The sequence below is a fragment of the Oncorhynchus masou genome, chromosome 15 (genome assembly GCF_036934945.1).
Source record: "Oncorhynchus masou masou isolate Uvic2021 chromosome 15, UVic_Omas_1.1, whole genome shotgun sequence".
NCBI lineage: Eukaryota > Metazoa > Chordata > Actinopteri > Salmoniformes > Salmonidae > Oncorhynchus > Oncorhynchus masou.
Genome location: NC_088226.1, coordinates 66,575,924 through 66,587,813, shown reverse-complemented (window position 1 = coordinate 66,587,813; position 11,890 = coordinate 66,575,924). Strand labels below are relative to the sequence as shown.

Below are 11,890 nucleotides of genomic sequence, written 5' to 3'. Positions count from 1 at the left end.
GAATCGAGGGTCCGCGAGCTGGATCAAGGGTTAGGGAGGTGTTTGAAGTGGATGAAGGTTCAGGAGGTGGTTGGAGGGTAAAGGAGGTAGGTTGGAGGGCGTTAAACACAGGTTACGACACCAAAGGTTGACCGTTCTAAACTCATTGTAGCTTTTGATTTTCAACCCTACCCAGCACAACAACAAAAAATAGTAAAGGTCTATTTATAGCCCTGGTTACATTTTAATTAATGTGATTTTGGTGCTCTGGCCTGGATGACCCAGGTTCAACACATCCCCGACTACATCTGGAGTAAGATCATTACAATCACTTATTTAATCGTATACACCAGTCTAAAAATGTGGGCACAATCAGAATGTGGACAAGATCAGGACACACATTGGAACCAGGTTAAAATGGCAAGGAAATACTTGGTCCAATAAGAACAGCTTATTTTCGTTTTGCTAAAAAAAAACAAAAAAACAACAACCCAGATTTCAGTAACAACATGCTTCTCCAATGCTTTTCAAACAATTCCGCCGCCGGATTGTGTTACAATGTTAGCCTGGCTGGCAGATCTGAGGGGCAGTGCTCTGGGGACAACTTCTAATATCAGAACGTTTTTTATTAACAATGATTTAGGATTACAATTGTAGTAATTGTTCATATTGTGAAAGCTAGGCAGATATGCAGTTCTGACATATTGTACATTATCATAGCTAACATTACTTGTCACTTACTGTACAAACAGAAAAGAAATCAATGCAAACTCACACTTTTTGACCTTAAATCTGGGTAGGGTAAAAGTAGTTAGCACAGTGCAGTGTTGTTTAGAGTATCAGTGTCATCACAACACCAAACCCTACCAAGCTGATCACAATCAAGCACCTGAGCGCTTGGGCTACTATGGCGCTCACCTACTGTAAGTCAGTCAAAGCTTTGCTTTCATGCACGCACAAACACACCTATACACCAGCCTTGAACAGTTAAAAGGTTACGAAGGTCTGCAACAGGCATGCAACAGGTTTAAAATATTAATGACAAATGAGAAAGATATTAAAGATGGTTTCTTTAATAAAATATGTTTGAGAATGACATTCAATGGTGGGTTGAAATGATATTGCTGCTTGATACATACAGTACTTCATCAAGCACTGAGCAGAGTAGTTTAGCATGAGTTATTAGTAGAACTTAGTTCAACCCGTGTCTTACTAATAACCCCAGCATACAGACAAACCCCTTACAAGTTATTATCAGTCCAACATGGCTGTTGTGCTACATTCAAGTTGTCAACAATCACTACATGGTTACACTGAATGTAGACTACCACAAATGGATGGATTATGTCAGGGATAGTCAACACGGTGCTCTATGCGGTCTATGGAAAACCATTAACGACGTGGAAGGTGTGTTTCACGACGCGCTACAAAGAGCGGCATTGACCTTCCACGGAGTCACATTATTTTCCAGAGAACGCATAGAGAGAGCACCGTGTTGATTATTCTTTTTGTACCATGGCTAAAATGTAAAATGTTCCGCTAGATGTGTGTTCATTTTCCAGTAGAAATGTGTTTTATTAACATCCACTGAAGTTGCTAACAAGCTTACTAGAAAGCTACAGTAGTTGTCGTAGTAACCAAACAAACAGACTTGCTAGTTTAGCTAACCAAACCCGTCAGTAAATTACTAGCTTGCCATTATGAAAATCTAATTCAGCAATGCTAATAAAGTTTTCCATTCGACTTTCGCCTTCTAAAAGCAGCTCAAAACATGTAAGAATTAACTATAGCCTTTGAATTCTACCTTGCTGATATAATGTGCATTATAGAGAAATAATGCACGCTCTAGAATGCTCTTCAAGCCAATCAGAAACAAGCATTCAACAATACTATGGTATATAGAACATAGGCATCCACCCAATAATACACAGGAGAGGATAAATGGTAGCAGACACATTGAGTATAGGACATGCTGTAGTTTAGGGTTAAGGAGGTTTATTTTATTTATTTAACCTATATTTAGCCAGGTTAGTCTATTTTTCAAAAGAGACCTGGTTTAGGTGTTAAGCAGGAGTCCATTACATATAATTTTATAGGGATTAGAGCTATAGGTATGCAGAGTTCAGCCAACTTGTCAGGCATTTTGGCTCCAAACGCCCCAAAGACTACCAGAATAATGTTCTTGAAACGTTTGGCGCCATTTAAATTTGACATCTCAAAGAGAGTTGGATGTGTACACGTTACCTATGGCTCTGATGGGGATGAGACAGAGGTTGGTAGGAAGAGGTATATCTGGGTTGGGAGTTGGGGGGGGGGGGGGGGGGTTAGTCTACTTCCTGACCGGCGGAGGGATCTTGATGTCCTGACCCTTCTCCAGCTTCTTCTCACATTCGATCAGGTAGTTGACGCCGTCCACCACCGTCTGCACTAGCTGGACCTGATCACAGAGAGCGACAGTGGGCGTGTTAGCGAGCGACTGCATTTTAGAGGCATGACAGATCTCACAACATCTAGGTAAGGGGTTTAGCATATCAGCTAAAGCACATCATATGATATTGGCCTAGCAAGCTAATGCCCGTTGGCACAGTCGTGGACGTGGCACACAACCAAAGCCTGCGCGTGTTTGAGACCGACTGCATTGCGGCCAGACAGTGGCCAAATCACTGATCTACGAATTATCTTACATCCCAAATAACTAGTCATTATCTGATCAAGTTTAGTGATCAGAATTCTAAGCCCTGCTCAAACTAATCCCCTCAATCATGTGGACTGAGAGATTGTGGAGGATCAAAAGTTCTCTCTCTCTCGCTCTCCCTCTCTCGCTCTCCACGTTTTTTTTTCACCCACTACGGTTTTCGTTTCTTCACTCTCTCAAACTTGCCCTTCCATTCTTCACTGATTGGTCCTGGAGAGCTGCAGTGTATACAGGGCTTTCATTCCCAGTGCTGTAATACCTCATCTCTGATTCAACTGATCAACCACATCTTGACTAGCTGAATCATGTGTGTATGTGTCAATGCACAGTGTTATTAGAGGATCTACCCCCCCCCCCTTCTTACCATGCATTCACCCATCATACAACCCATGTTAATAATCCCATCATACAACCCAGGCATGACAATACTGATGAGGAGTCACACCGTACAGAATAGTGACGTGTACAGGAGTCACACTGTACAGAATTAGTGATGTGTACTTGACTTATGTCTCCCATGCAGACACAGGAGAGGGTTAGGGTTAAACACAGGCATGACAGTCTCTCTCCTCAAGACATTCCTCAAGCCTTCCAGTGCAACCCATAGCCGCATCTCAATAGTCTACAATGGATTCCTCTCTCATATCCTTTCATTCACTTGACTGATGGGTAAAGTGAATGGATTTGCTACACTCCCCCGACCATCTGTAATGGGTAATAACTTTGACTTGACTCAAGCCTTTGGCTCCTCCTACAAGGAGCGGAGACAACTGAGGAATGTCCTCCATCTCGATCCCTTCTGGGAAAAATGTGCCCGGTCGTACCAGTTGTAATGACCAAGTGAATTTATTTTGCATGGCCTTGTAATGTAGCGTACGCCATTTTAAACAATTGAGATGCACCCAGTAGCTGTGTGAGATGACAATTCTCCTCGGTACAGTTTCCCCTCTTTCTAAACCCAACTGAAACCATTAGTATCCTGGCGGACTGTATCACCGCCTGGTACGGCAACTGCTCCGCCCACAACCGTAAGGCTCTCCAGAGGGTAGTGAGGTCTGCACAACGCATCACCGGGGGCAAACTACCTGCCCTCCAGGACACCTACACCACCCGATGTTACAGGAAGGCCATAAAGATCATCAAGGACAACAACCACCCGAGCCACTGCCTGTTCACCCCGCTACCATCCAGAAGGCGAAGTCAGTACAGGTGCATCAAAGCTGGGACCGAGAGACTGAAAAACAGCTTCTATCTCAAGGCCATCAGACTGTTAAACAGCCACCACTAACATTGAGTGGCTGCTGCCAACACACTGACTCAACTCCAGCCACTTTAATAATGGGAATTGATGGGAAATGATGTAAAATATATCACTAGCCACTTTAAACAATGCTACCTAATATAACGTTTACATACCCTACATTATTCATCTCATATGTATACGTATATACTGTACTTTTTATCATCTACTGCATCTTTATGTAATACATGTATCACTAGCCACTTAACCTATGCCACTTTGTTTACATACTCATATGTATATACTGTACTCAATACCATCTACTGTATCTTGCCTATGCTGCTCTGTACCATCACTCATTCATATATCTTTATGTACATATTCTTTATCCCCTTACACTTGTGTGTGTAAGACAGTAGTTTTGGAATTGTTAGTCAGATTACTTGTTGGTTATTACTGCATTGTCGGAACTAGAAGCGCAAGCATTTCGCTACACTCGCATTAACATCTGCTAACCATGTGTATGTGACAAATAAAATTTGATTTGATAGTAGTGGGGAAAAAAACAACATTAAACCAACCCAAGATCAGTGTCCAAACCTAACACCATGTGTTCCCCATTACCTCTGACTGGCCCAGTCTGTCCAGGTTGGAGATGTCGAAGGTGCTTCCCACGGCTGCAGTGTCCACTCCCCCGGTTCCTCTCTTCTGCAGACGCAGGTTGTCCAGGATCTTAGTGAAGCGAGGGTCCTGCAGGTTTACCAGACAGGAGTCACTTTTAGTAGACGCCCAAACAGAAAAAACAGTTGGAAAATGGAGAGATACCATCTCATCGCCCGTTTACCCCTTTTTATATATTTTTCTGTTACGGTGTACCTTAACAACGAGGAACATTCAGAAGACGATGGGTGGTGGATGACTGGCTCGTGGGGATCATATTGGTCCCTGGTTTAAGGGTATAGGTCTCATTCAAGTCCTTCGGTTCTACCTGATCATTAATTGAACCCACCTGGTGTCTCAAATCTAAAATCAGTCCCTGATTACAGGGGAAGAAGGGTGAAAAAAGCAGAGTGGAACTGGCTTCGAGGTCCAGATTTGAATTTAAGGGGTTTGTGTATTTAAGAATCTGTATTTGGAAAATCCAAAAATAGCCTGTGGGTTGGGAATGACATGGGTGGCAGGTAGCCTAGCGGTTAAGAGCATTGGGCTGGTAACCGAAAGGTCACTGGTTCGAATCTCCAAGCCGACGAGGTGAAAAATCTGTTGATGTGCCCTTGAGCGACATACTTGACCTTAATTAGTTAACCCATGTCAATGTAAAATGCTTGTTGGTGCTCTTGATTAGATGTTACCTTGCTGAGCTTGGGCAGGTTGACGTGTACTCCAGCACGGAGCCCAGTGCCCAGGTTGGAGGGGCACGTGAGGATGTAGCCCAGTCTCTCATTCCACATGAACTCCCAGCCTTTCTCCTGGATCAGCCTCTCCACCTGAACAAACCTTTCACTTTAGACTAGATGGAAAAACATTCGATGACAACTTTATTTGTCTTGCATACATACACCGGCAGCCACATAATGGTGTGCGTGCGCACCTCTTTCAGGCCTGTGCAGAAGCGGTCAAACACTCTCTTCATGTTGCCTCCCTTCTCCATAGAGATGACTCTGGTGTGATCCTCTTCATTGATCCAGATCAGGAAGGTCTTTGTGTTGTTATGCCTGGGTTTGGTACAAAGGAGTAGCGAGGGTTGAAAACACAAAACGTATCAATACTAATTTCAAACTAAATAAAAACTACACAAAACACACTCTTAAAAATCAATACTTGTGTAGTGCTTCCTAATGCCATGGGATCCCAGCGCTCCCACCAGTGTACGTAGACTATTTTAGAGGAGCTGATCACGATCGTTGATAATAAATGCTTTTCCTCAGAAGCCTTTATTTACTAAATAGAAGGTTCTGCTTCTCCTTTCTGTCGGTAATCAGGTTTGATTCGGGTGGTCCAAAAAGGAGCTCAGAGCATTCCTCAAATTGAGTTCAACTATTTATACATGACAGAGAGATCATTTCTCCATCCTCTATTGCACCAGCTAGAGTTAAATGTCCAGGTTCCATTTCCCATACGTTATAACTTCATTGAGGTGATGGTGTCAGTAGACAGTATTGCCACATACGCAATAATCAAATTGCATTGTAATGGATACAGTATTTCCATATAAGCAAAAACGTTCTTATAATGCAATGCATTACAGACAATGGCATATTTGCCCCATTGGCCTCCAGAAAACAATTAGAGAATTGAATGAAGTAATGGATAGGTCTGACGCCAGGAGAGCAGAGAGAAGCATGAAAGGAGGAGAGAGCTGTCTGAACATTTTTAATTTAGAGCCCTGAGGATGAATTATAGAGGAGAGGCTGGCATGCTGTAGGGGGGTAGAGAATGGCTGGAGCAGGCCCTGGCAGGGTAGCGGTTGGCATCAGGCTATTTCTGGGCACCAACTGAAACTCAATGCGGAGAGGGCATTGTCTGCATCACTAATGTACATTTAAGGCTCAGTCTACAGGAGAGTCTATGGCTCAGTCTACAGGAGATACATTGTCACTTTGCTAGAAGATAAACCTCCATAAAGAAGAGTCCTGGTGATGTGTAGCACCAACTGTATGCAAATAATAACTAAGAGACAATAATCAAAATCACCTCCCACCGTTATGACCACTAAGGTTCTGTATCTATAACCAACAGGTGCTTACCAGATACCGCGTGCATCTGGCCAATCGCGGGCCATCCCCGAACAGGTCAGCAGAGGGGACACGGGTTTATCGAACAGGAAGTGGTCCTGTGTCAACACAGTAGAGACAGGAAATGCTGTCTTAATGAAAGGGGAACAACATCAATGCCTAACAAAACATATCTGCTATTGTTTCCCTCCTGTCTCTTAGGTCTTCAAATGGATTGGCATCCTGACTCACGTCAATGAGTTGCTGCTGCTCCTGGTCTGTCATGTGGGTGAGGCTGTAATATGTCCCCGCCAGGTCTCCCTTCAGGCCAGCCAGGGCGTCCACCACCACCTTCTCCACCTCCCGGCGCTCTGCCCGGGTACACGCCGGGGGCAGGCTCAGTCCCCTGATGCTACGGCCCGTTCTGACCCGCGACGACAGCACATAGCGCTCGTCGAATTTGCCCGACTTGAGCTGACAGACGGAGGGAAACAGAAAAATAACGAATGGCGTCGCTATAGTAGTAAATAGTATGACAGTTAGGCCTATTATCATGAAACCGAAAAGAAGGACATTTGTGAATGACCTTTGCTCCCCAAAAAGCTAAATGGTTTAAGTCAAGGAAGTCATGACATGGTTATTGATCCTACATTAGGTTCCTTTGATATGTGATTTGTATGGCATATACAGTAATTGACATTCACTGTAGCATATAACATATCATCGCTGTTTGATGAAAACCTTGTGACATTTAAAAATGTTTTTATTTAAAGCAGTAACTTCCCTCAATGTACTCTGAACATTTAATTTAAGCTTCTAGTTTCAGAATTATATGTTCGTTCAAGAGAAAATATGGTCATTTGTTTTCAAATTCCTGAAAGGTTTCTGTTTTGGAGGTGAGAGGTTTTCAGACAGAAACGACACTCATGTAATATAACGTATTGAATGATTAACATTCCAATCTGTACAATCGATTTACTGCCTAACGATATAACGTTAGCTGGTATCACTGATTCGTATTGCGTCCAGTGAGTGAATCTGTCCACTTTCTAAAGTTAAATATAGTATTATGCAACACCTAACATGGTCTGTGTGTGGTGTGACCAGGTAGAGATAGTGACATCAGGGAAAACTCAGCTTAAGGACAGCTCCACCATTTTGCCAGTTCGAGAAATCTCACTGATGAGGGTACATTGGCACCCTATTCTCTATATAGTGCACTAATGTTGACCAGACACAGCCTATACTGTTGTTTTCAGATGTATCTCTGTACCTTGCTGGAGTCCAAGTCCGTGGGATGGGTCATAGTCTGAGGGTCGTAGCCATTGTGCCTCTCCTTGATGACCGGGTCAAGGAGGTCTGCAAACACCTGAAACCCCCCGCATCAAAAATGTCATCATTATACAGTCTCTCATTTGGTTAGGATTTATAGAAAATGAAAGGGTGATACTTGGTCAGTTGTATAGCTGAATGCATTCAACAGAAATGTGTCTTCCGTTTAACCCAACCCGTCTGAATCAGAGAGGTGGGGCTGCCATAAATCAACATCCACGGCATTGGCACCCTGAGAGCAGCGGGTTAACTGCCTTGCTCAGGGGCAGAACGACAGATTTTTAACTTGTCAGCTCGGAGATTCGATCCAGCAACCTTTCGGTTTCTGGCCCAATGCTCCTACCCACCAGGCTACTTGCCGCCACCTTGTAGACTACATTAAGAGAATCACTGTCACTTTACAAACTATTAGACAGGCTTACAGTATAGTATTGTAGTCTTGTATGATTTATACTATACCATTATAAGTTGGTGTAGTCTCATAGCAAGCAATGAAACTGATGACCAAAAGATGTGATCCCAAATGAAGGTCTCCTCTACCCTAAAACCAACACCCCTCTGGTGCAGTGGTAGTTGGTCTCAGTCTGAAATGGGACAGGGGGACTGGGTGTGCCTGTTCTCCATTGTCAGATTGAGTGGCTGGGATTGTAATATCACATGTGATCAATAGACCACTTGCTCTTGCTTCTCCTCATGTCAGAAAGTATCAAAACACAAGAGAGTTCTCATTCATTCTTAATGTAGCTGACATAAATGTAGCCTATAGACTAAATGGGCTTTTTATGGCTTTAAGAAATGTCAAAACAAAGGGCATCTATTCAAAAAAGCAAACAATGAATATATACAGTGCATTCGGAAAGTATTCAGACCTTGATTTTTTCCACATTTTGTTACATTACTACCTTCTTCTAAAATGAATTAAATTGTTATTTTCCCCCTCATCAATCTACACACAATACCCCATAATGACAAAGCAAAAACAGTTTTAATTCTATATATTTTTTAAACGTAAAGCTCATTTGAGGATGAGGTCCAGAGGGGATATTGGATCCTCTCCTCCAATGTGCTTTGTAAGAGCGGTGAGGAACTGAGAAAATAGACAGCCTATGGCTTCACCCTGATGAAAACTATACATCTGTCATCTGCATTCAAGACGTCTAACTGCTGCCTGCTCTGACCTCGTAGGACTCCTCATCCCCTGCCACCATGCCCACGGTCTTGATGAAGGGGTGCCCGGGGTTGTCCACGCCAGTCTGGATGGCCTGGTCAAGAGTGTAGCCGTTGGGCGTGGCCTTGTCCACCAGCTTGGCATAGATGGCAGGTGTCAGGTGGCTGGCCATGCAGTTGTTGTGCTTGCGCAGGTCCGGGTAGTCCGCACTGTCGGGATACATTAAATCATACGGACAAAAATTGCAAAATCATTGTCTTTGAGAACCACAAGGATAATAAAATAAATAAATAATATATATATTATAAAATACATATATATATATACACATATATACATATATATATACACATATATATATATATATATATACATGTATATATATATATACACACATACATACACACATACATACATATATACATACACACATACATACATACATACACACATACATACATACATACATACATACATACATACATACATACAAGCTGTATAGAAAACGTGATTGATGACACCATTATGATAATTACTGCCTAAGACTCGCTGCAATGTAGCTTAGGCTACTCAATAGCCAACAGCTACAGTGATTTCCATCTATCACTCTGTTCTAGCCTACCTGTGCTTTCTTTTGACATACCAGTGCATGCGCGCTATGTTTAGCCTATACCTATCACAATGCGCGGTCATGACAGACACAGCAGTGCAACCATACATGCTACAATCTGATCGCAGCAGACGTCGAGCATTCGACGACTATGCTTTGGAAACGGAATATCCTATATTTCTTAATAGGCCTATGCGTGTAATCGGTTTGTCCAGTTTTGCATTTTGCCTCCAGCATCTTCTCTAATCGGTTTTGCGGTAGATTCTGCCTATCATAAAACCATAAAGCTGAGTTTTAGCCCAGCCCCCATGCAAGCCAAGTAAGGAGATTCTAGATTCATTCTAGACCATTCCAACATGGTTCTGGAAAAAAAAACACCTGTCGATCTCACCAAATAATGAATTAGAGCGTATCAATGTCGTCTACATATTGTTGGCAAAACATTCCTTCAGTAGACCATGCATTCAGAGAATTATCTTATATTTATATTTCATCATTAGACATTAAAAAAAACATGAGGCGGACTATAGCTTTAACATTTCATGAATAAAACAGGCCTAGGTCATTTATCATTTCCACAAAAAGTAAGTAAGAAAGAACCTATTCGAAATAGCATATTCATACAATGCTGCTGCTAAAATAGTCTCCAGTTTTGACAGTCAGAGAATTCAGTGCATGTCAGCGTAGACTATTACTCATGTATTATTGTATCTAAAACAACAGGTCAACAGAATGACAATATTTCGCCCTTGAAATGGCTGGACTGAATGTCCATATAGCGCAACAAAGGGCGTCGTGGGTTACCTGGCAGGGTACACTCTCCGTACTTGCGCACCGGCGGTGACATGTTCACGATTGAGCAGAAAAGCCGCTGTCAAAGACCCGGCTCCAACTAATGACATAATGCCCACATTTCGTTTGCCGGACAAAATTCTGGCGAAGCTGTTTGCCATTGCTTTATTTCCACAGTTTCTGAGAGGAAGGGATGGATGAATGGAATGTGAGCCTTGGTGGATGCTCCGAGTCTAAAAGGAAAGGAGGAAAATCAGAGAGGATAAGATGAGTGAGACTGGAGGAGGAGACCGACGCGTGGAGTGAATGCGGATGGATCCAAGTGAATGCAGCAACAGACGAAGCGGCGAGACTAGGCTATACAGCATTTGCTGAAGTCCGTGTGTATTTCACCCCTCCTTTCAGAACGCTCTCATTTTCCATACACGCCAGCCTACTTAATCCAATGTTGGACAGTAGTTAGTCCTACTGGAATTAGTTATATATATATATTTTTTTTTTCCGTTAAATTGTTATTACAGATCGACAATTTAATTGTGTACATAAAACACTATTGAATTGAGAAATATTAAATTAGAAATGTTAGATTAAACATAATACATTTTGTCAAACTCAATTAGAACAAGTAGGCTCCCACACTATGCTCCCTCTAAACTGCGCACGAGCCCCGAGACTGCCGCGCACTAGCCCCGAGACTGCCGCGCACTAGCCCCGAGACTGCCGCGCACTAGCCCCGAGACTGCCGCGCACTAGCCCCGAGACTGCCGCGCACTAGCCCCGAGACCTGAGAGTGGTTTCTTGCATCAACACAACATGTTTTGTCACCTGGTCTGAAGACACAGTGGATAAACAGGTTAATGTCCAGTCCTACACGTTTCCCCCCCCTAAAGTCTCTTGGAATGGAGTCTCATTGAACACCACACATTGACTTCTAGTGTTGGCTGAATGATAGAAAAGCTATTTCCATTGTAAAATGTTATATGATGCATTTTCTCCATTGTTTTTGATGGTAGGTCACTCTGTTAGGCATACATTATGATACAATAGGCACAGTATCCTACTTGGCCACTGGTAGAACTCATTTAAAGCGAGTACAGTCTCAGCGTTGGAAGTTTGCGCTTTGACGTTTTAGAGGTAACATTGCTCACGGACAAACGTCCCATAACTAGACACCCAAGTAACAACGCAACGCGTTATGGGTGCGTGCAGTAACGCTAACGGTTTAATCCTTAAAAGACAAATTAGAAAAACTCGATGATACTCTTGGCATTTTCTTAATTGGTTTATCAAATTATTTTATCAATAGGTTGGAATATGACAAACATTATGATTTATTAACCCAAACCAACAAAACTTATAG

General features: G+C 42.7%; 1 protein-coding gene across 1 annotated transcript; it reads right to left on the bottom strand.

Annotated features, from left to right (window-relative positions):
- Window positions 1–1,036: 1,036 nt before the first annotated feature.
- LOC135556700 (creatine kinase U-type, mitochondrial-like) lies at window positions 1,037–11,282 on the bottom strand. Its single transcript, XM_064990089.1, has 9 exons — window positions 10,543–11,282; window positions 9,139–9,337; window positions 7,902–7,997; window positions 6,881–7,102; window positions 6,662–6,747; window positions 5,506–5,629; window positions 5,267–5,401; window positions 4,539–4,664; window positions 1,037–2,416 (listed from the first exon to the last, which is right to left on the bottom strand). The coding sequence occupies exons 1-9, from the start codon at window positions 10,689–10,691 to the stop codon at window positions 2,309–2,311; spliced, it is 1,245 nt and encodes a 414-aa protein (XP_064846161.1). The 5' UTR covers window positions 10,692–11,282; the 3' UTR covers window positions 1,037–2,308.
- Window positions 11,283–11,890: the final 608 nt, after the last annotated feature.